The sequence below is a fragment of the Drosophila yakuba genome, chromosome 3L, assembly GCF_016746365.2.
Source record: "Drosophila yakuba strain Tai18E2 chromosome 3L, Prin_Dyak_Tai18E2_2.1, whole genome shotgun sequence".
Classification (NCBI taxonomy): Eukaryota; Metazoa; Arthropoda; class Insecta; order Diptera; family Drosophilidae; genus Drosophila; species Drosophila yakuba.
Window position 1 is genome coordinate 23,781,161 of NC_052529.2, and position 22,668 is coordinate 23,803,828.

Genomic DNA, 22,668 nt, shown 5'->3' on the forward strand with positions numbered 1-22,668 from the left:
GAGACATTATTTTTAGTCACTATACAAAAGTTCTTCCAACTCGTCTCCAAATTCAACGACACAATCTATGTTTTGTAACTGATTTTCCCTTTTAATTGAAGCATTTAAATTTTGGAATCGACATTTAAATGCTTCCTCTAAATTCACAATAGCTCCCTGGTGTATCCCGTCGATTAATCGGCGAATGTACATAGCTTGGTTTTCAGCACTTTCAGAACAATTTATTTTTCGTTTCTTGGCTTATTATACTCATTACTCGTAGAGTAAATGGGTATACTAAATTCGTTGAAAAGTATGTAACAGGCAGAAGGAAGCGTCTCCGACCATATAAAGTATATATATTCTTGATCAGGATCAATAGTCGAGTCGATCTGGCCATGTCCGACTGTCCGTCCGTCCGTATGAACGCTGAGATCTCAGGAACTACAAAAGCTAAAAAGTTGAGATTAGGATTACAGACTCCAGAGACATAGATGCAGCGCAAGTTTGTCGATTCACAAACCGCCCGAAGCTGTCACGCCCACACTTTTGAAAAATGTTTAGATATTTTTTCTTTTTTATTAGTCCTGTAAATTTCTATCGATTTGCCAAAATATTTTTGCCACGCCCACTCTAACGCCCACAAACCGCCCAAAGCTGCTACGCCCACACTTTTGAAAAATGTTTTGATATTTTTTCATTTTTGTATTGGTCCTGTAAATTTCTATCGATTTGTCAAAAAACTTTTTGCCACGCCCACTCTAACGCCTACAAACCGCCCAAAGCTGCTACGCCCACACTTTTGAAAAATGTTTTGATATTTTTTCATTTTTGTATTTGTGTTGTAAATTTCTATCGATTTGTCAAAAAACTTTTTGCCACGCCCACAATCCGCCAAAAACTGTCAGTGTTGAAGACTCTCCTTCGCTCTTCCACTGGCTAAGTAACGGGTATCAGATAGTCGGGGAACTCGACTATAGCGTTCTCTCTTGTTTTTAACTAATATTTTTAATTTGTTATATAAAATTAAAATACAATGGCCAAAACAAAGTTTTCGAAATAATAATTTTCAATAAATAAATGTTGCGTCGTCCAAGAGCGGTTTAATTTATGTATTTAAAGAAAATATAAATTGAATAATTTGATTGCAGCTATGCATCCAAGAATTAAAAGCTAGGTGTAACAAGGCAAGGGAGCTCCAACTATCAATTTTTGCACAAATACCTCTGGTTTCCTTAGGGTATTTTTATGAGCCACTGCCCTTTACGGTGAAGGTCTCTTGATGGTGGCAGCAAAAATAAGGAACTAGGATCAGTCTGTTACGAGACCGACACGAATATGTTTAAATTAAACACTAAACGCGTCGAGGGCAACAATTATTTTATTTGGCACACATTGGTGATGGCTCAAGCAATAATCTTTTGGCTACACCGGCGAACAAATCACTAATCGCAAGAGATATAAAACAAATCGGGCGTTTCATTTTTAAAATACTCCTACAACTTTACTAACGTTACAATTTACGCACAACTTGTAAGTAAACCACAATAATTTACCCTCCACTTGGATCCCAGATTGATAACTATCGCGAGAGAGGCGAGCTTAGATGCTCCAGCAGCTTCTCTGTATAAATAACGAACGAAGTTATTGCACAGCTGCGGTGCTATAGAGCTTAATTTTGTCTTTAAAGTTGCCATGTTAAAAAAAAATAAATATAGGAACTACTGGCAACTGCAAGACCCGATTTTAGTCATAAATTTATTATTAGCAATACACCAGTTTTTTGATATAACTTTTCGGTTCTTACATTTTCACAATTAAATGTAAAAAATAGAAAAGTAATCATCGCTTAAAATAAGCAAGAAGCACAATAATAGTAAAAAAAAAACCAAATTAACAAAATTTCAGGAATGAAAAGTTTTATACTTGTTGCGACGAACCATATTTGGACATCACATTTAATATAACAATGAGAAGGAAGACGCTTTTTTATACTGTTAATATAATAATACCGTGCATGGGAATATCCTTTTTAACTGTATTGACATTTTACCTTCCATCGGATAGTGGAGAGAAGGTAATAAAAGATGTGTAAACATATTCCTTTTAAAATTAAAATATATATATATAATTATGTGTTTCAGGTTACTCTATCTATTTCTATTCTTATTAGCCTTCACGTGTTCTTTCTTTTGGTTGTTGAAATTATACCGCCGACGTCATTGGTTGTTCCGTTGCTGGGAAAATACCTTATATTTGCCATGATACTTGTGTCCATCAGGTAATATTGAATTAAATTGTAAATAAAATGTGACGTAATATTTTTAAATTTCTTTAAAGTATCTGCGTGACGGTTGTTGTTTTGAACGTTCATTTTCGTTCACCTCAAACTCATAAAATGGCACCCTGGGTTAAGCGCGTCTTTATTGACTTTTTGCCAGCGTTTTTATTCATTAAAAGGCCGACGTACAACTTCGAAACAAGGTAAACAATTTTATAAAAAAAATTTACAAAGGAGACCGAATGGAAACAAGTTATATATAAATTTTTTAGAAATATAGCTTTATGGGCTTTTGCTAAACTTAAAAATTTCATTTAAAATGGGGTACGTTTTCTTCTATGTACATACATAAAATGTTAACTTTGATCTTTAAAATAATGATTCTGTTATGTTGGTTGCTTTTGTTTTGTTAATTTTTTGAAATACAGGTACGCTTTAATCATATAGTTGTTATACCCGTTACTCGTAGAATAATAGGGTATACTAGAATCGTTGAAAAGTATGGAACAGGCAGAAGGAAGGGTTTCCGACCCTTTATATGGATATATATATTCTTGATCAGGACCAATAGCCGAGTCGATATGACCATGTCCGTCTGTCCGTCTGTCTGTCCGTCCGTCCGTATGAACGCTGTGATCTCAGGAACTAGAAAAGCTAGAAAGTTGAGATTAAGCATACAGACTCCAGAGACATAGAAGTAGAAATTTGTCGATTCATGTTGCCACGCCCACTCTAACGCCCACAAACCGCCCAAAACTGCCACGCCCACACTTTTGAAAAATGTTTTGATATTTTTTCATTTTTGTATTGGTCTTGTAAATTTCTATCGATTTGCCAAAAAACTTTTTGCCACGCCCACTCTAACGCCCACAAACCGCCAAAAACTGTGTTTAAGACTCTCCTTCTCCCTTCCACTAGCTGAGTAACGGGTATCAGATAGTCGGGGAACTCGACTATAGCGTTCTTTCTTGTTTTTGTTGGAAATATAATACATTTTTTATCATCGTACACATCATATGTCTTATGTTCTCTATGTTCTTTATATGGTTGGGAACGCTTCCTTCTACCTGTTTCATACTTTCAGTAAGCTTTCAGAGAAAATGCATTAGAGTTGATTTTTTGTCACTGGAAAAAAAACTTAGCTATTCCAGCTTTTAAGTTTCATAGTTTGGGGCTCGTAATAGGAATTCAGGTTCTTGAATAAAGACTTGGTCAATTTAAATTTAATGAAACCTTTTAATAAAATGTAATGTTGAAGAAAAAAAATTGACCTAACTTGTCAAATATTTCGTCAATGTTCGGACAGCAAAATTTATTATGGACAGTCCTCTGTAATCAATAGCCATACTGACATTCTAATTTGTATTTTTTGGGTACCAATATGAGTCCAATGGACTTCAGTAATTCATTATTTAATACTTTTTAAAAAACCGATTCGGACTGAAGCTTTTTTAGAATTTTTCTTTATTTAAGAATGTTGATGAAAAAGATGTGTTGTTCCCCGGAACTGTTCATCGCTAATGAAAAACATCACGTAATCATCGCTACCGAAAACATGACAATAGAGTTCGATTGGTCTTAATTGTGTTCTGATGAATGGGTATGCAGAATGCATCTTGCATTTAATTTATTAGGGGTGGACAAAGCCTTTGCGCTGACAAATGGGCACACAGGTTGGATCTTTGCTTGAAAGTTTTGAACTTAAAATACTTGTGAAATGCTTAACTAGGATGCCGTTGATCGAAAGCGTCAAAACGATTTATGCCCAAGGGGTGTAATGTATGTATGTTGTATGCCGTATTCATTTGATAACCTCCTATCATTGGCAAATTGAATAATGGGTATCTCGGAATATACTGGTTGTTGGTTGGTTGGTTTGCCGTCAAGAGTATTTGCGTAAATGTCACATGAATGTAAATATAGGATCAGTAGTAAACGTTGACATCAACAAACATTGTTATCGCTGCTTTATTCATTTATCACGGCTGGATTTAACTGTTTTTAAAGTATAGAGCAGAAATAGTCAACTTACTTATATTTTAAATACTTAGCACATTTCATTACCAGAGAAGCGATTAAATCTCTTATTTCTATTTCATCACTTGTCCAAGCTCCTAAACTTCGGCCTCTGAATTAATTAACTTTCTTTTCTTTTCACAAGTCCTCCTTTTTTTATCTTTCGACCAAAGACATTGGAATAACAGGATGCGTAACGGCCATACATTGGTCTTGCACAAAGGCCAAAATTGCTCACTCTCCGTTCGCGTAAAGTTAAGAGCGTAAGAATCTAAAAATATAATTTTGTTGCTTGTGTGCGTGCTTGTGCTAGAAGTCAATCAAGCCTGACTAATGTTTTGATCATTTTAATATGATCTAATAAAATATTATTAAAAAATTTATGCCATGACAATTAAAATAATGACACGAAAAAGAAAAATATTATAGTAAAATTATTAATAATATTATAGAATTATAAATAATATTCGATTGTCGCTCGAATTAGCTACCAAACGTGGGCTTTTCTGCCCACCCAAATTGCGCCCTTTTAAAAATATTAGAATATTAGAATTAGAATATACCAAAATAATTAAACTAAATCTTATTTGCATTTTAAATACTGAAAGTTAAAAAAATGTGTCATTTACATGCTACCTATTTAACTTAATAAATATACTAAATAATTAAAAATATACAAAGTAAATTATTTAAACATAGATTGTCTAAATAAAAGTACATTTAAAAAATATAAATAATAATAATAAAACAAGTGCGGACACAACTCTAGAATCATAGTCTTCTTATATGTACATATATTTCACACGTCTGTTCGGTTGTCAGCGAAATCAATGCAAGCCTAGGATCGTTAGCGTTCAAGAGAGCCTGGTTAGGTTGAATTCTGTCCATTTCAATGAATGAACGAACAATTAATGATCCTATAAGCAAGTCCGAAAAATGTTTCCAGTCCTCATAAGTCTCAAAAAAGGTCGGAAGTTTGATTCTCTCGAACTAAATAGCAACTCGGCTTCTCTGGGTTGTGTCTGCGGCTTAAGCAGTGGCCGCGATACTGTCGGCACTGACATCCCGTCTCAACTCCTCCAGCCTGTTGCTAAGAATAGGGTATGTAGCGTAGTGTTTTTCCTCATGTGCGTCCAGTTCGTCGTCAGGGTACTCCCAATCGGCTTCCGATTGAAAGGCATACAGCTCTTCCGAGAGCCGTACAAACCGCAAATAATTTTTCTGTAGTTGCACCAGGCGTACAACTATTGTTAACAATGCGAGTGATTTGGCCTTTGCAAAAGTTTCGTTGTTGAATCACACTCCGCATGGTGGTCGAGAAAAGGCAAAGAAAGCGATAAAAAAACGCTGCACAATGGCGCAAGAGATACAGATACTATACAAAAATCTAATTTTTGATGACAACGGATCGTTGCATCGGATATTGCATTCGACAGGTAATAATTCAAAAGGGTTGATTCCAAAAATGATTTAAATCGGATTTGGCGGATGAGGTGTTGTTCTTGAATATGTTCTTTATCATATTCGGGTCCCCTGACGTCCCACCCCGAATTTCAAAGGCAAAAGATACTTTCAACTCGGCGTAAAAAACGCGCGGCTTAGTGCAAATTCAGCTATAAGCGCAGTTGCTGCGCAGTACGAAATTTAATGGCGGGCATACATTTTTCCCTGTAATGGCGTCTTATTTTTCAATCCCGTACTTTGTAATGATTTTAAATGAATGTATATTGATAAATTGTTCTGTTTTATTAAATATTGTAGAATAAGATGAATTATTTGTAAAAAAAAAGAAAAAAAAAATGAAAAATTATAACAAATTATGAAAATATCTCAACTGGTTCAAGAGTTATGATATGTAACCCTAAAGTATCTAAGGCGCCTCTGTGCGTATGTGCAACTAAACGGCTGAGATCCTAAACGACTTTCCCCGCAACTCCTGCAACCATTTTCGCACGGAAGACAATCCTGCGGATTGTTCTTTTCGAGGACTTCATCTGTCAAAGCTTCTGGGGCATCGACTGTGGTGGAAAGGCCACATTTTACAAACAAGTTCAGCGTATCTTCAAATTTCGATGACAAAAGTATGCACACTTGACTTCTTTACGATTCCTTACTTCTAAAGAGCTACTGGCCGCACAACGCCGACTCATTCGACATGTGCAACAGAAATGCTTGGCCAGAAAATATACCCAGCTAGTGAATCGACGCCAGCTTAACGCTAAATCGCATCTAATCGGGTTATCTCCGTTCCTGCATTATTTTGGAATAATGCGAGTCTGTGGGAGAATCGACCAATCTACGCAAAACTTAAATGCAAAACACCCAAGGATTCGCAACTAGCTGGACTAATTGTTCTACATTTTCATGTCTCCCATCTTCACACTGGAGTTGATGCAACGTTTACCAATCTCCGTCAGCAGTACTGGATTCTGGGAGCCCGCAATCTCATTAGAAAGGCTGTCTTCCAATGCAAACGCAGCTTTCTTCAATGCAAACGCACCAGTAACCAGATCATTGGTGAGCTACCAATTCCTCGAGTTTAAGCTAGTCGGTGCTTTCAACATACAGGGCTGGATTACGCTGGACCGATCGCCATCATAGATCCTAAGGACGAACTCCACGCATCGGAAAGGCATGCACCACGAAGGCACTCCATGTCGAGGTTGTTAGTTAACTGGAAAGACTTTCATCGCAGCCTTTCTACAATTCATCACCCGCCGAGCAAAAGCTACTGATCTTTATTCGGACAACGGAACCACATTTCATGGAGGCAAGCCAACCTTGGATGACATGAGACGCGTGGCCATTCAACAAGTCAAAAATAAGGAATTGGCAGGATTCTTCGCCAATGAAGGGATTTCTTGGCACTTTATACCCTCATCTGCTCCCCATTTTGCAGGGATGTAAGAAGTTTCCTTATGAAACGGATACTTGGATCCAAGGCTTTAACGTGTGAGGAGCTCTCTACTGTTCTGAACCAAATAGAAACAATCCTGAATTCCCGCCCTCTGTGCCCAAATGGAGATAAATCTTTGGATCCACTGAATTGACTGAACCCAGTCGTGGATATGCAAATCAATCGATTGGGGAGGTGGAATCAGTTGCAAGCCTTGGTCCAAGGTTTCTGGAAACGGTGGCATATGGAATACCTGACATCTCTTCACAAAATGGCATTTGGAAACCGACAATTTGAAAATCCACACACTGGTAATACTCAAGGATCCTATTCTAGGACCCTCTAAATGGATCCTTGGACGGATCACTGAAGTGCACGCAGGATTAGACGACAGGGTCCAGATCGTAACGGTGAAGACTGCCCACGGCTTTTATAAACGCCCTATTGCACTGCGCTGCCTCTGTGCTGAACAATCGTTCAGGGCGGCCGGTATGTTCGGGAACGAGACACCGCTGCGCGAGCATTCCCAGTACTTTTCCATAACTTCTAACTGTAACTTGTTTACATCTTAAGCTAGTATAATCATATGGCGATTCAAAGCTTAGTTTAGTCACATTGTGCCTCTCAATAAAAACGTACGCATCGGTGTCCACATAATAATTTCAAATGTCTGAAATTAACCAATTCATAAACTAAACAGTAACACTAGCGGTTTTATTTAAAATCAATGTCATTTATGAAATTGTGTATTATTATATCTGTGCTGTATTTCCATGATTTTGTGTAAAGGCAAAACTAGAGTTTTTACGTGGTAGCTATTTATTAAAAATAATATAGGTTCGAAATCTAAGAACTTGTAAAAAGAAGGGCACATTTTGTAAAATTTACAATGCATGAGCATACGGGTGCACACATGCGTTGGTCGACTGTGTATACAAGAGAGTTGCTGCAGCACAAAAAATTCGAGTGCAAAAAAATTGTATGGCGTTAAACACCTTGTTATTCTAATGTCTTTGTTTCGACACATTTCCTTTCATATCTCCTAAACTTTTACCATCTACAAATAATGTTCAATATTTTTTTCAGTAAATTACTTTTAAAGGACACACATGCTTGCTTTTACCCTTATTATTCTGCGACAAATATTGATCGACTCGTGTCTTCGGGATACAACAATAGTCTGCCAAAGGAAGAGTTATCGCAAAGGAAAGTATTACTAATTTGCTTTTTTATTACAGTAATACCATTAATAACTTGTGGTATATAAAACGATTTAAGTTGGTGAAGGTATATATATTAAACTTGCATTTACCCGTGCCAGTCAATTTCCATGAGGTGTTAGTTTTTCAAATCCCAAAATTACTTTCGAAAAAACATCTCGCTATTGCCGCGTTAAACGACAGTTTTTAGATTTTTTAGATCTTCATAACTCGTTTTGCGTCTTGAAATCTAAGAAATCTTAATTGTAAAACGGCCACAATCCGATGCCGGTTAGACTTCCATAGATTGGAGGATCGTCAAATTTGCCACAACTTGTCTCCAACTTTGATTTCGAGATTCTTTGACTACTGCAGACAGTGCAACTTTTATATCTTTTTGAAGATCTTTTAGATCTTAAAATAGTGATGACCACACCCAGTATAAGGCTTGAAGGTTTTGATTGCATTGCAGTCAGAGAGGTGCAGTATGCTTTAATGCTTGAGAAGTTAAACTTAATATAACATAGAATGCAGCTACCGCATATGTTTTCAAAGAACCAAAAGGATCCCTAAACCATTTCCCTGGCATAATACCGGTAATGATTGGGGCACAGAAACTTTCCTGTTCCTGTGCCCGCTCCATTCTCGCACCAACAATCTATAAATGCTGAACTGTTGCTGACACTTAAGCCGATCGCAGTATTCTCCAGTACTGCGTGTTGGATACATTTAAACGTTCACAAATATGTATCTACGATTATTAAGATAAGATTATACTTCTGTTAGTTGATCTCCATCGAACGTATGTGTGTTTGTCGCCCTTTTGTTGCTCATTATACCCGTTACTCGTAGAATAAAAGGGTATACTAGATTCGTTGAAAAGTATGTAACAGGCAGAAGGAAGCGTTTCCGACCATATAAAGTATATATATTCTTGATCAGGATCAATAGCCGAGTCGATTTGGCCATGTCCGTCTGTCCGTCCGTCTGTCCGTCTGTCCGTCCGTCTGTCCGTCTGTCTGTCCGTATGAACGTCGAGATCTCAGGAACTACAAAAGCTAGAAAGTTGAGATTAAGTATACAGACTCCAGGGACATAGACGCAGCGCAAGTTTGTCGATTCATGTTGCCACGCCCACTCTAACGCCCACAAACCGCCCAAAACTGCCACGCCCACACTTTTGAAAAATGTTTTGATATTTTTTCATTTTTGTATTGGTCTTGTAAATTTCTATCGATTTGCAAAAAAACTTTTTGCCACGCCCACTCTAACGCCCACAAACGGCCCAAAGCTGCTACGCCCACACTTTTGAAAAATGTTTTGATATTTTTTCATTTTTGTATTAGTCTTGTAAATTTCTATCGATTTGCCAAAAAAACTTTCTGCCACGCCCACTATAACGCCTACAAACCGCCAAAAACTGTCTTTAAGACTCTCCTTCTCCCTTCCACTAGCTGAGTAACGGGTATCAGATAGTCGGGGAACTCGACTATAGCGTTCTCTCTTGTTTTAGTTTACATTTGGATATAATTTATGTACCGGATGGATGTTCTTCTTCGTCATAGGCTATCTGAAAAAATTGCCTACCCAGAAATCGGCAACAAATTTTTTTTCTAATTCTACGTCCTAGCAAACGCGTTACAATCTGTGACAAGTTCCCAGGACAATTACACATTGTCAACGCTGCATTTTTGTCCTCAGTTGTACAGTTCATAACAAAACTTTGTTTTTCGACTCATACACATTAAAGGAATGTAACTGGCCATTGTCAGATTCCTTTTGGATTTGATATTTTTCTTACACTGCTCTTTCCTTGTGAAAGGACTTAATAAATCTGACAAAGGTTTAGCCATGACTAGAATGTTTTCTACTTTTGTGTTTTCTGTTTTATTAGGATTTACACTTGGCCCAATAGATTGACAAGCCGTTCTTAACGACATCCTCTAGCACTATTTGCAATTTTTCCATAGAAAATATTTGCTCCTCTATGCAAACGTTCTAATACAAAATATTTTGGAAAGCCCTACTTGAATTTTAAATGTTTGTTAAGTCCAATGAATTGTAAATGTTGAATCCACTATCCATTTCTACTAAAAGATTCGTTTATTTGAATTTGTAAAAAGTATTTCAATTTTGATCACTTCGTAATTATACCCGTTACTCGTAGAGTAAAAGGGTATACTAGATTCGTTGAAAAGTATGTAACAGGCAGAAGGAAGCGTTTCCGATCATATAAAGTATATATATTCTTGATCAGGATCAATAGCCGAGTCGAATTGGCCATGTCCGTCTGTCCGTCCGTCCGTCTGCTGTCCGTCCGTATGAACGGACGGGTATAACGGGTATCAGATAGTCGGGGAACTGGACTATAGCGTTCTCTCTTGTTTTTTTTATCAGAAAGTAAGCCATTGTCAGCAAGCAGTCATCTTTCAAACACATATTTCTTTCCATTTGTGCTTAATTCTGTTAATTTAAATTTAATTAATGTAAGCCTTAGATCATGTTAACGTTCAATTATAAAAATCCTCCAGTTCCGTCGTTCCTTACGCTGTCTCCCGCTGCAGACAGTTGCATCCAGCCAACTCGTCGAGTTTCCACCAGGTACAAATATAGCCTCGCCAACTCTAAAACTGTTATTGGCATCAATTAGCCACAAAGAAAATGCATTTCGACAAAAAACTAGTTAAAATCAAGAGAGAACGCTATAGTCGAGTTCCCCGACTATCTAATACCCGTTACTCAGCTAGTGGAAGGGAGAAGGAGAGTCTTAAACACAGTTTTTGGCGGTTTGTAGGCGTTATAGTAAGCGTGGCAGAAAGTTTTTTGGCAAATCGATAGAAATTTACAAGACTAATACAAAAATGAAAAAATATCAAAACATTTTTCAAAAGTGTGGGCGTAGCAGCTTTGGGCGGTTTGTGGGCGTTAGAGTGGGCGTGGCAAAACGTTTTTTTGGCAAATCGATAGAAATTTACAAGACCAATACAAAAATGAAAAAATATCAAAACATTTTTCAAAAATGTGGGCGTGGCAGTTTTGGGCGTTTTGTGGGCGTTAGAGTGGGCGTGGCAACATGAATCGACAAACTTGCGCTGCGTCTATGTCTCTGGGGTCTGTATGCCTAATGTCAACTTTCTAGCTTTTGTAGTTCCTGAGATCACAGCGTTCATACGGACGGACAGATAGACAGACACACGGACGGACAGATGGACATGGCCAAATCGACTCGGCTATTGGTCCTGATCAAGAATATATATACTTTATATGGTCGGAAACGCTTCCTTCTGCCTGTTACATACTTTTCAACGAATCTAATATACCCTTTTACTCTACGAGTAACGGGTATAGCAAGAGAGAACGCTATAGTCGAGTTCCCCGACTATCTGATACCCCTTACTCAGCTAGTGGAAGTGCGAAGGAGAGTCTGTTAGGATGCTAATCACGGGCCAGGATATATACTCAGTCAGCCCAGGATCCTTCACAGAAATATTTATATGTGAGACAGGCGGTCTAAAAGGGGCCTGCTGGCCAAGGTTTTATTATGAAGATCAGGAAGATTGTAGGAGATGGGGTTGCCGCTGGGGCGTTGCAAAGATGTTGCGGGACGCGGGGCGAAAAGTCTCGCCTGGGAGAACGACTGCGATGCGCAGGGCCGCTCCCGAACAGGGCTGCGATGCGCGGCGCTTCTCCCAAACGTGGCTCGAGGGGGAAGGAAAGGAGAATTGGGAAAGGAAGGATTTAAAATGGATGGCCCGTTTTTGGTCCCATGAATTCACAATACTTTATTTATATTTTTAACTCCTAGAATAATTTCGAAGCTAGTTTCCCTACACACACACTCACATTTCGCCATCAGGGGGGTCGGCCCGAGGACCGGCTCCCCCCATTTTCACTCCTCCGGGCTGGTGGCCAGCCTATCCATGCTGGCTGCCTGTCGGGGCGGTCGGCGCCCCACTCCTCTCCACGTGGCCACTGGTGTCTCCGAAAAATGTTGGGTCCCGCAGGCATACTTTCAACTCCCCGATAGGCAAGCAGCGGTTCGTCCAGCAACCCGTCTCTGTCGCCAATCGCTTTGCCCGCACAAGCGTTGTCGCCTTCGGCCGACACGAGGTGGAAAACCATGTTGAATGTCTGAATTTCTATTGAAAATTCATTGGCTTCATTCATACGAAGTGAACGCAGCTGTAGGCTCTGCCGAGAATGTCGTGCGTTGCGTCTGGTTGCTCTGCCGATGTTGCTGGGCCCGTGTTGCGGGGTTTAGCCACTTATGTTGCGGGCCTGATGATGCGGTGTTGCTGGGCCCGTGTTGCGGTCTTGGCCGCCGGTGTTGCGGGGTTTGATGTTGCTGTGCCCGTATTGCGGGTGTTGCGTGGGCCCGCGGGTGGGTGTGTGTATGGGGGGGGTTCTTAATCTAGGTGCCCTTCATGGGTTTCTCTATTATATTATTCTTGTTTATAGGTTACTCTTAATGCCAAATCCTATCCTAATTATCCTAACCCTACCAATTAACCCTAGCACTAATCCTACCAATTTAACCCTAACAATAATCCTACCAATTAACCCTAACAATAGAGTGTGGGGACCAAAAGGGTCACAAGGATCACATCCCATCCCTTCCTCGGGGGTGGTCGGAAACACGGATGTAGAGGCCGTCACGGGATATCCCTCCTCCCTCCTCCTCTAGGTCGTGGTCGTCGGAAGCCTCCGTCTCCTCGGGGACTAGGTCGTCCTCGAATGGGAACCCGAGGGTGGCGATTGGCGCCCATTCACCAGTATCCCGGGCTTAGCCTAAAGCGCTATCGCCACTCGTTGGTGGCGGGCAGTGGCTTCACCTTGGCCACCGGGCGCTTCACCACTTCGACCCTTCCGGCCAAAACTGCCAGCGCGTCTTGTTGGTGACGTCGCGCGGGCGTTGCCCTTCGGGTTTCGCTTGTCGCCGGGCGGGGTCAGGGCGCGAGTCCGGGCGGCTGCCGAACGGGGCTCGAAGGGGGCGGGTCCGTCCACGGCGGCGCGCGCTTTGCGGCGGCCGAGGTTGTCGGACCTTCGGGTGTGACCGGCTGGTTGCCGCCAGGGGTGCGCTGGTCGACGCAGGGGGGCTGGTCGATCGCGAGGGGGCGCTCCGGGGACCTTTGGCCCTCGTCGTCGAAAATGGCGTTGGGTGCCACCAACGTCGTTCGGACCGGCTCCAGCTCACCGTCCGAGATGTCCTCGTAAACCGGGCGTCGGTCGGCACCTCCTCCTCCTCCCGGATGGTCACCAAGATGACCCCGAGCTCAATCCCCTCCGACCATGAGGGGCGGAGAAGGAGAGAGCTGCTGTCCACTGCGGGGGGTCCTTCCGGTGGGGGTTCTTGGGGTTACTCCCGGTGGGATTGTTGGGGGTACTCCAGGTGGAGTTGCTGGGCCTGCGTCCGCTCCAATCCGCACTAAGGGTGGCGGTAATGACCGCCATCGGGGATCATTGCGATTTGCCATCTTTATTTTTTTTCCTTGTTCTTCACGTTCGCGCTGCTTGGCTATCAGATTCAAAGTGAGGACCCACCGCTGCGATCGGACCACCCTCGGCGATTGAGTAGTCGAATGATCGATAAGTTATCGATGACGGCTATCGCTTCGACGCCGATAGGCGTTGGGTGCCTGTCCCAAGCTGATGTTGAGACGATCGGTGGCGCCGCGGGACGCCCATTGTTCCGGTAGCTCCTTGCTGACCCGATGGTTGGCAATCCCTGGCTTGAAGGGAATCCAGGTTAGTGTTCTTTCCCCCCAAGGGGGGTGGGGACGTTGGCTAAACGCGCCCAGCATCAAGTGGCCCCCATGACACTCTGGTACGTTATTTTTTTTTGTTTTAAGTTTACCTTTCTTAGAAGGAAAAACATTTTTTTTTTTGTTTTGCTTTTTTTTTTCTGGTTGATCAGACCTTTTCTTAAGTGAAATGAAACGTTTCATTGATTATATATTTTTAGTCTATCCTTATGTACTTTTTGTTTCTTTTGCTTTGTATTTCTAATTACTATGTTATCTCTGTCTTCTATGGTTTCTACAGTATAAGGACCTAAATATACTGGATCTATCTTATAACCCGTTTTGTTCCTTAGTATAACTTTATCTCCTATTTTTAATTAAAAATCTGAAGGTTTCTTAAGGGGGCTATATGTAATCTAAATTTTATTTCCTTAGAGTAATATTCTACATTATACAGTGCACTATGGGGCGAACGACCACCTTATGTGGAAAAAACTTATTTTTTAAAAGTCGTTAAAAATTTTTTTTTAAATTGAAATGTATTTAAAAAACATCAATCAATCATGTTACGTACTTAAAATTTTAAAAGAGGGCGCCACTGTTCAGTGAACAGCTGTTTAGTCAGCTGTTTCGTTTGCGCTGGCACACCGATAACCGAATTTTTGTTAATCGCTGAAAAATCTTTCAAGTTTGAAGTGACAAAAAGTGCATAAACAATTATCAAAAGTGTTACTTATAACATGCAGTCGAATCCTTGTGGTTTTTAATATGTGTTTGTGATCTTCGAATGTTAAAATTAACTGTGGTGTCCCAATAATCTTCAGTAAGTTCTAACCCTAATAAAACACAACTTTTGTAGTGTATTCTAATTTTTAAATAGAGCTACAAAGTGAGTACGGCTCACTCCGTCTCTAAAACCTGTTATATGTTGTAGAGTTATCAATTCTTAGTATATGCTATTAGTATAAATGCACACTTTTGCACACTTTCTCCAAAATTTAACTTTTAAGGGTCTAACCTCAAAGTGAAAAACAGCAATTTGTTCGAGAAATGGATAACAGAGACGACGAGTAATGCAAAAAATAACGCCGTTTTTAATGGTTTTAAAGCTTTAATTCGTGTATGACGATTAACAATAGATGTGAAACATAAAAATATTTATTACAATAAAATTCTAGTTCCTTGAATTTTATGTTTTTTGGGAAACATTAGTTTTTAAACACATTTATGCTATTTTTATACCCGTTACTCGTAGAGTAAAAGGGTATACTAGATTCGTTGAAAAGTATGTAACAGGCAGAAGGAAGCGTTTCCGACCATATAAAGTATATTTATTATTGATCAGGATCAGTAGCCGAGTCGATCAGGCCATGTCCGTCTGTCCGTCCGTCTGTCTGTCCGTATGAACGTCGAGATCTCAGGAACTACAAAAGCTAGAAAGTTGAGATTAAGTACACAGACTCCAGGGACATAGACGCAGCGCAAGTTTGTCGATTCATGTTGCCACGCCCACTCTAACGCCCACAAACCGCCCAAAACTGCCACGCCCACACTTTTGAAAAATGTTTTGATATTTTTTCATTTTTGTATTGGTCTTGTAAATTTCTATCGATTTGCCAAAAAACGTTTTGCCACGCCCACTCTAACGCCCACAAACCGCCCAAAGCTGCTACGCCCACACTTTTGAAAAATGTTTTGAAATTTTTTCATTTTTTTATTGGTCTTGTAAATTTCTATCGATTTGCCAAAAAACTTTTTGCCACGCCCACTCTAACGCCCACAAACCGCCCAAAGCTGCTACTCCCACACTTTTGAAAAATGTGTTGATATTTTTTCATTTTTGTATTAGTCTTGTAAATTTCTATCGATTTGCCAAAAAACTTTCTGCCACGCACCGCCAAAAACTGTGTTTAAGACTCTCCTTCTCCCTTCCACTCGCTGAGTAACGGGTATCAGATAGTCGGGGAACTCGACTATAGCGTTCTCTCTTGTTAAGAATAAAAGCTGTGAAGCAAGAAGTAAAACTTCGATATTTTTTAAAAACAAGGTAAGCAACCCCCATTTCTTACTTTATTGGTTTAATTTATGATTATATTTTAAATTTTTTCGATCAAAAAAATTTTTTTTGTACACTGAAAAAAAATTTGGGTTGTTTTTTTTTTTTTTAAAGCAAGACTACGCCCATTTTTCCTCAAATATATTACTATTTTTATCATGAACGTAAATCAAAAAACAGAACTTAAATATGTTGCTTCGTTCTCGAGTTATTAATTAATTCCACAAAAAGTGGTCGTTCGCCCCATAGTGCAGAGGTTCTATTCTATCTGATTTATTAAAATTTGCGAACTGCCTTGGTAATCTTCCAAAGACTAGTTCATATGGACAGTAATCATGAATGACTGATGGTGTTGTGTTGAAACAATATGTAAAATTTTGTGTCCAAACGTCCCAATCAGTTTTATCTGCAGAGATGTATGAACGAATGTATTCATTGAATGTTCTAGGACTTCGTTCTATTGTCCCTAAAGTTTGGTGATGATATGCGGTAGATGTTAGGTTTTCTATCTTCATGTATTTGCACATATCTAAAATTACTTTATTTTTATACTCGGTACCCATGTCCGAAATGAACGTCTTCATTGGACCGTACTTTAGTATACAATTTTCGAATATAGCTCTTGCGACAGTATTTGCGCTTTTGTTTGCAACCGGTATGGTTACTAGATACTTCGTTGCCATATCCTGATTTCGGTAGTTTCCGAATCCACTATCACTATATCAAAAGCATTTTTTGGGGTTTCTGTGTGAGTCATTGGGGTCTTTGTATGTGTCGTTGTTTTCGACATTTGGCATTTATGACATCTACGTATGTACTCTTTTATATGACGAGTCATATTTTTCCAATAATAGTGTCTTTTTATTTTCGCTAGCGTTCTTGTAATGCCTGTATGACCTCCTTGAATTGGATCGTCATGAAATGTAGACAGTATTGATTGTATCTCTTTTTCAGTTTTTATAATGGTCAACGGCTGGAGTAGCGCTACTCTTAATGATTTCAATTTTATATTGCCCATATTTTTGAAATTATCTATTGAAATGGTTTCAAAGATTTTTTCACTCGGTGCCAATTTGAGTTGGCTGATTTTTAGTATACCGACATGCATTTCAAGCCTATGGATTCGTCAACATCAATTCTTGCAATAATTTTATTTCCTCGTTTTAGTAAACAAATAGATTCAGTTATTCGCAAGGTCACTACTTTTCGTAATTCATCATTTGTTGACTTCGTGTACGTCGGGCTTAGATACATTTTGGGTACTTTGCCTAGGCAATAGTTCCTTATTTGTTACTGTACAGTTTTTATTTTGTCTACTTTGTTACCCGGTAGTGACTTTCAGGACTTTATGTTGCATGTCTTTGAGTTCTGTTATAAATATATGGTCTAAAATGGGTAATTGCCCAACGAATTGTTCCGTTGTACTCTTATTGCTTTCTCCTTTTGTAAATGAACGTGATGCATTAGCTATTGGGAGCTGAATCCCGTTCTGAGTTAGAACTGGTCCGCAAGCTTCTTTACTAGCATCCGTTATAATGCAAAATTCTTTGCGAAAATCTGGATATTGTAATAATGTGGGGTGCATAAGATTTTCTTTATATTCGAATGCGTTCTGGCATTCGCTTGACCATTCAAAAGGGACATTCTTTTTACATAATCTAGTTATGTGCCGTGAATAGTCGGCGAAGTTCCCTATAAATCGACGATAATAGTTGCAGAATGCTACAAATCGTCTTGCGCTCATGAGGGACAGGATAATTTTTGATGACGTCATATTTCTTGTCATCTGGCAATACTCCTTTGTCTGTGCATTTGTGACCTAGGAATGTCACTTTGTGCATGAAAAATGAACATTTTTCTGGATGCATCTTTAGGTTATATTTCCTACATACATTAAAAACGTCAGTTAAGTTTTTAATCATGTGTTTTTCTGAACATCCTATCACCCTGAGAGGGTTCTAAACCCGAGAATGATATAGTCATCATCCTCTGAAATGAATTTGGTGCTATTTTAAGACCAAATGGTAATCGCGTGAAGCGATACGAGCCATTGCTCGTTAAAAAAGATGTTATATTCCTTGAGTTTTCCTCAAGTTCTATTTGGTGGAAACTTGACATCAAGTCAAGGCATGAAAAGTATTTAGCTCGACCTAGTTGATCTAAAATGTCATCAATTCTAGGGAGTGGAAATTTGTCAGAAATTAGTTTTTTATTTATTTGACGATAGTCAATTACTAATCGCCATTTCTTCTCTTCTGAATTTGGTAATGATTTTTTCGGAACTAACAAGAGTGGGCTGTTATACTCAGATACAGACGGTTCGACGATTTTGTCGCTAATTAATAAATATATATAATTAATAAATATACTGGATCTAACTTATGACCCGTTTCGTTCCTTAGTATAACTTTATCTCCTATTTTTAATTGAAAATCTGAAGTTTTCTTATCGTAAAGTTGTTTTCTATAAGACTGCTTGTGACCTAGGAATGTCACGTCGTGCATGAAAAATTGACATTTTTCTGGATGCAACTTTAGGTTATATTTCCTACATACATTAAAAACGTCAGTTAAGTTTTTAATCATGTGTTTTTCTGAACATCCTATCACCATTAAGTCATCCATATAAAGGAATGCCTGAGAGGGTTCTAAACCCGAGAATAATATAGTCATCATCCTCTGAAATGAATTTGGTGCTATTTTAAGACCAAATGGTAATCGCGTGAAGCAATATGAGCCATTGCTCGTTGAAAAAGATGTTATATTCCTTGAGTTTTCCTCAAGTTCTATTTGGTGGAAGCCTGGCATCAAGTCAGGGCATGAAATGTATTTAGCTTGACCTAGTTGATCTAAAATGTCATCAATTCTAGGGAGTGGAAATTTGTCACAAAGTAGTTTTTTATTTATTTGACGATAGTCAATTACTTATCGCCATTTCTTCTTTTGTGAATTTGGTAATGATTTTTTCGGCTGTTATACTCGGATACAGACGGTTCGACGATTTTGTCGCTAATTAATTTCCCTACTTGTTTTTGAATTTCTTCAATATGGCTATGCGGGCTTCTCTAGTTTTTTATATAAATGGGTTCATCATCTTTAAGTCTTAATGTTTTTTTATAAAAATTGTTTGTTGATATGGGTTCGGTTTCCAGTCCGAACATATTACTATACTGTGTGCATAATTCAGTTAATTGATTTTTGAATTGGTCTGGAAAATTTTTCTTTAGTTTTGAAAGTACTTGTTCGCTTCTATTTTCAGTGTTGGTATTATGAATGTCGTAATCTTTTAAATTTTCATATTGGATTTTGTTTACTTTGACCTATTGGTCGAAATTAGTTGTATTTGAAAGTCGAATGTATAAATGTTTGGATGCTGCTTTTGTATTTGCAACATAAATCCCATTGTGTATTTCCTGATTAGGAACAAATATGTAATCATTTACAGCATTAATGTCTATTTTCCGAATAACTTGTGATCTGGCGGGCACAAGAACTGTATTGTTGCCAGCGCTATATATTATCGGAACATATATATATTGGATAATTTAAATTTCGGGGTCTAATTATAAACCAGTCTTCACTTGGTTTGAAATCTAGTTGACAATTGAATTTCTTTATAAAATCAATGCCTATTATTCCATTACATGGTATTGCAAAATTTGGGTCTACCAAGTGAAATTTATGTGGAATAATATATTTTGTTGATTGGAGTTCTATTGAGGTTGTTCCTCGAGACTTTATCACACCTTGGCCTATGCCTTCGATGTTTATTATTTTTTCTGGTTGAATTTGGAAGTTATCAGAATTTACCTTCAAAAGTGAGATATCTGCACCAGTATAAATGAAAAATGTTAGTTTATTTTCAGTTGAATGATTATGGAAAGTTACAAATATATTAAGACTATATTTGATGGAATGAACTTTAACATTTATTGGTTGTTTCCTAAAGGGTTCTGTGAGTTTTCCGACGTATTTTGCGTGATTCCCACATTGCTATTATTATTATTATTATTACCCTGGTAGTAGTTTCCGCGGCCTCTCCCTTGGTTTTGGCCTCTTCTACCTCCACGGTTATTAAAGTTTGTGGGAACCCGTGCGAGAGACCGGCCAGCCAAGCAGTGAGAGAGACCATTGCTCTCTCAGGAAAGCCGATGATGAGTAGTATGAACTTGATCACCGGCAGATACGGACGCGTGTTATTGTGTTCGAAAATAAGTGAATAAACAAGCAGTTACATATAAAGTTCTACTGAAGTGAAATTGGTTTCATTTATGCGGGTTGTTACAGTGGCGACGAGGTAAAAATTAAAAAAAATATATAAAAAACAAAAAGAAGAAATGAAAAAGTAGTATGTTAAAATATTTATGCACACATATGTACTTCCATACCTCAAGAAGAATTTCGTTGTGTGCCGTTATTTACATGTTATCCGTCTTTCCACCCTCATTCTTCCTTCACGTTCACTGGTGCCGTTATTGTTATACCCGTTACTCACTCGTAGAGTAAAAGGGTATACTAGATTCGTTGAAAAGTATGTAACAGGCAGAAGGAAGGGTTTCCGACCATATAAAGTATATATATTCTTGATCAGGACCAATAGCCGAGTCGATATGACCATGTCCGTCTGTCCGTCCGTATGAACGATGTGATCTCAGGAACTACAAAAGCTAGAAAGTTGAGATTAAGCATACAGACTCCAGAGACATAGACGCAGCGCAAGTTTGTCGATTCATGTTGCCACGCCCACTCTAACGCCCACAAACCGCCCAAAACTGCCACGCCCACACTTTTGAAAAATGTTTTGATATGTTTTCATTTTTTTATTAGTCTTGTAAATTTCTATCGATTTGCCAAAAAACTTTCTGCCACGCCCACTATAACGCCTACAAACCGCCAAAAACTGTGTTTAAGACTCTCCTTCTCCCTTCCACTAGCTGAGTAACGGGTATCAGATAGTCGGGGAACTCGACTATAGCGTTCTCTCTTTTTTTTTTTTTGGAGTATGAAAAAGGAGAGCAACAGCGGCACCGATGAGTGAGCTCGTGAGAGCGTCGAATGAGTGGAAATGTTTAAAAAGGAAAGAGAAAATAACAGAGAGTGTAAAAAGAACACACGTGAAAGGTACATGTGTTGGCACACATAATGTGCGTGAAAGAGCGTAAGAGGCATAAGGAGATATTCAACGCACACACGCAAACAAAAAAAAAAGAGAGAAAGAGAAGAATCAAGCTGACTTCGAGGCGGGGCCTATACTGAGAGTATGTGGTGATTTGAAAAAAAAGAATAAAATAAAGCTGACTACAAAGTCAGGGCCAGTACTACTAGTATATGGCGATTAGAAAAAAACTCTGACTGTAAGTCAGGGCCAGTACTATGAGTATGTGGCGAATGTATATATATATTATATATAATATGTATAACATATACAAATATTTATGACTGAATCTAAAATCACGATCTGACTAAGTCAGAGGCAGTTTGCCAGTAATAACGATATTGCATTTAATTTCAGGTACACCGATAACAATGGGTGAAAATGTAATCAAGACATTTCTCTGCGAGACTATTGACAAGTCTCTTTTACGTATCGAGTGGGAGAAGTGGCTAAGAGCCTTCGAAATTTATCTCATAGCTGAAGAAATTGACACACCTATTCGGAAAAGAAGTAAACTACTTCATGTAGGAGAACCACAACTTCAGACGGTAGCGTTCACATTACGCGATGCGGTGTTAGAAAATGCCACAGATAATAATATAGATATATACAAGGTCCTTGTTGAAAAATTGAATGCATACATCTCGCCAAAGCAGAACTCCAGTTTTGAAAGGCATCTGTTTAGGAATCTCTGTCCATCAGAAGGAGAGACTTTTGCTAAATTTGTATTAAGGCTACGTCACCAAATTCAGAAGTGTAATTTCGGGCTACTAAAGCAGAAGTCGAGGAGATTTGTCTAAAGGACAAAATAATTGACAGCTGGGCTGGAGTAGATCTTAAAAAGAAATTGTTGGGTAAAAGAATACAATTTGTCTCAAATGTTAGATGCCTGTCAAGTCGATGAGGAAATTAATAAACAATCGGAAATGATGCGATCAAACCCAGAATTGGGGACAAGTAAAAACCTAGAAGCCGAGAGTATAAGAAAAATCTCAACAGGAATCATGAACATTAATAAATCCATCGAATGCAGTAGTTACAGTTCTTTGTGCCCAGCCAAAAATCAAAAGTGCAACAAGTGCACACGAATTGGTCATTTCGCCATTAAATGCAGAACAAACTTAAAACGCGAGAGACCCCAAGGGCATAATGAAATCTTTAAACGCCAACGCACCAAAGTACGTCGGGTAGAGGGAGAACGCGATGTGAAATCTGAAGAAAGTTGTTTTAAAATTCAGAGTGATGAGGAGGATGAATTTATTAAATGTCGAATTGGTGGGCGCGAAGTTTTCCTAGTAATTGACTCGGGCTCCAAATTCAATCTGATAAGCCCGAAAGACTGGTCA

General features: G+C 38.8%; 1 protein-coding gene across 1 annotated transcript in view; it reads left to right on the forward strand.

Annotated features, from left to right (window-relative positions):
- The first annotated feature begins 1,887 nt into the window (after window positions 1-1,887).
- Window positions 1,888-22,668, forward strand: part of LOC6540503 (acetylcholine receptor subunit alpha-like) — a 50,554-nt gene continuing 29,773 nt past the window's right edge. The window contains exons 1-4 of the mRNA XM_039373581.1: window positions 1,888-2,056; window positions 2,124-2,260; window positions 2,320-2,463; window positions 8,259-8,378. Coding sequence (XP_039229515.1) covers window positions 1,949-2,056; window positions 2,124-2,260; window positions 2,320-2,463; window positions 8,259-8,378 — 509 coding nt within the window. The 5' untranslated portion in view covers window positions 1,888-1,948. The remainder of the gene's footprint in view (window positions 2,057-2,123; window positions 2,261-2,319; window positions 2,464-8,258; window positions 8,379-22,668) is intronic.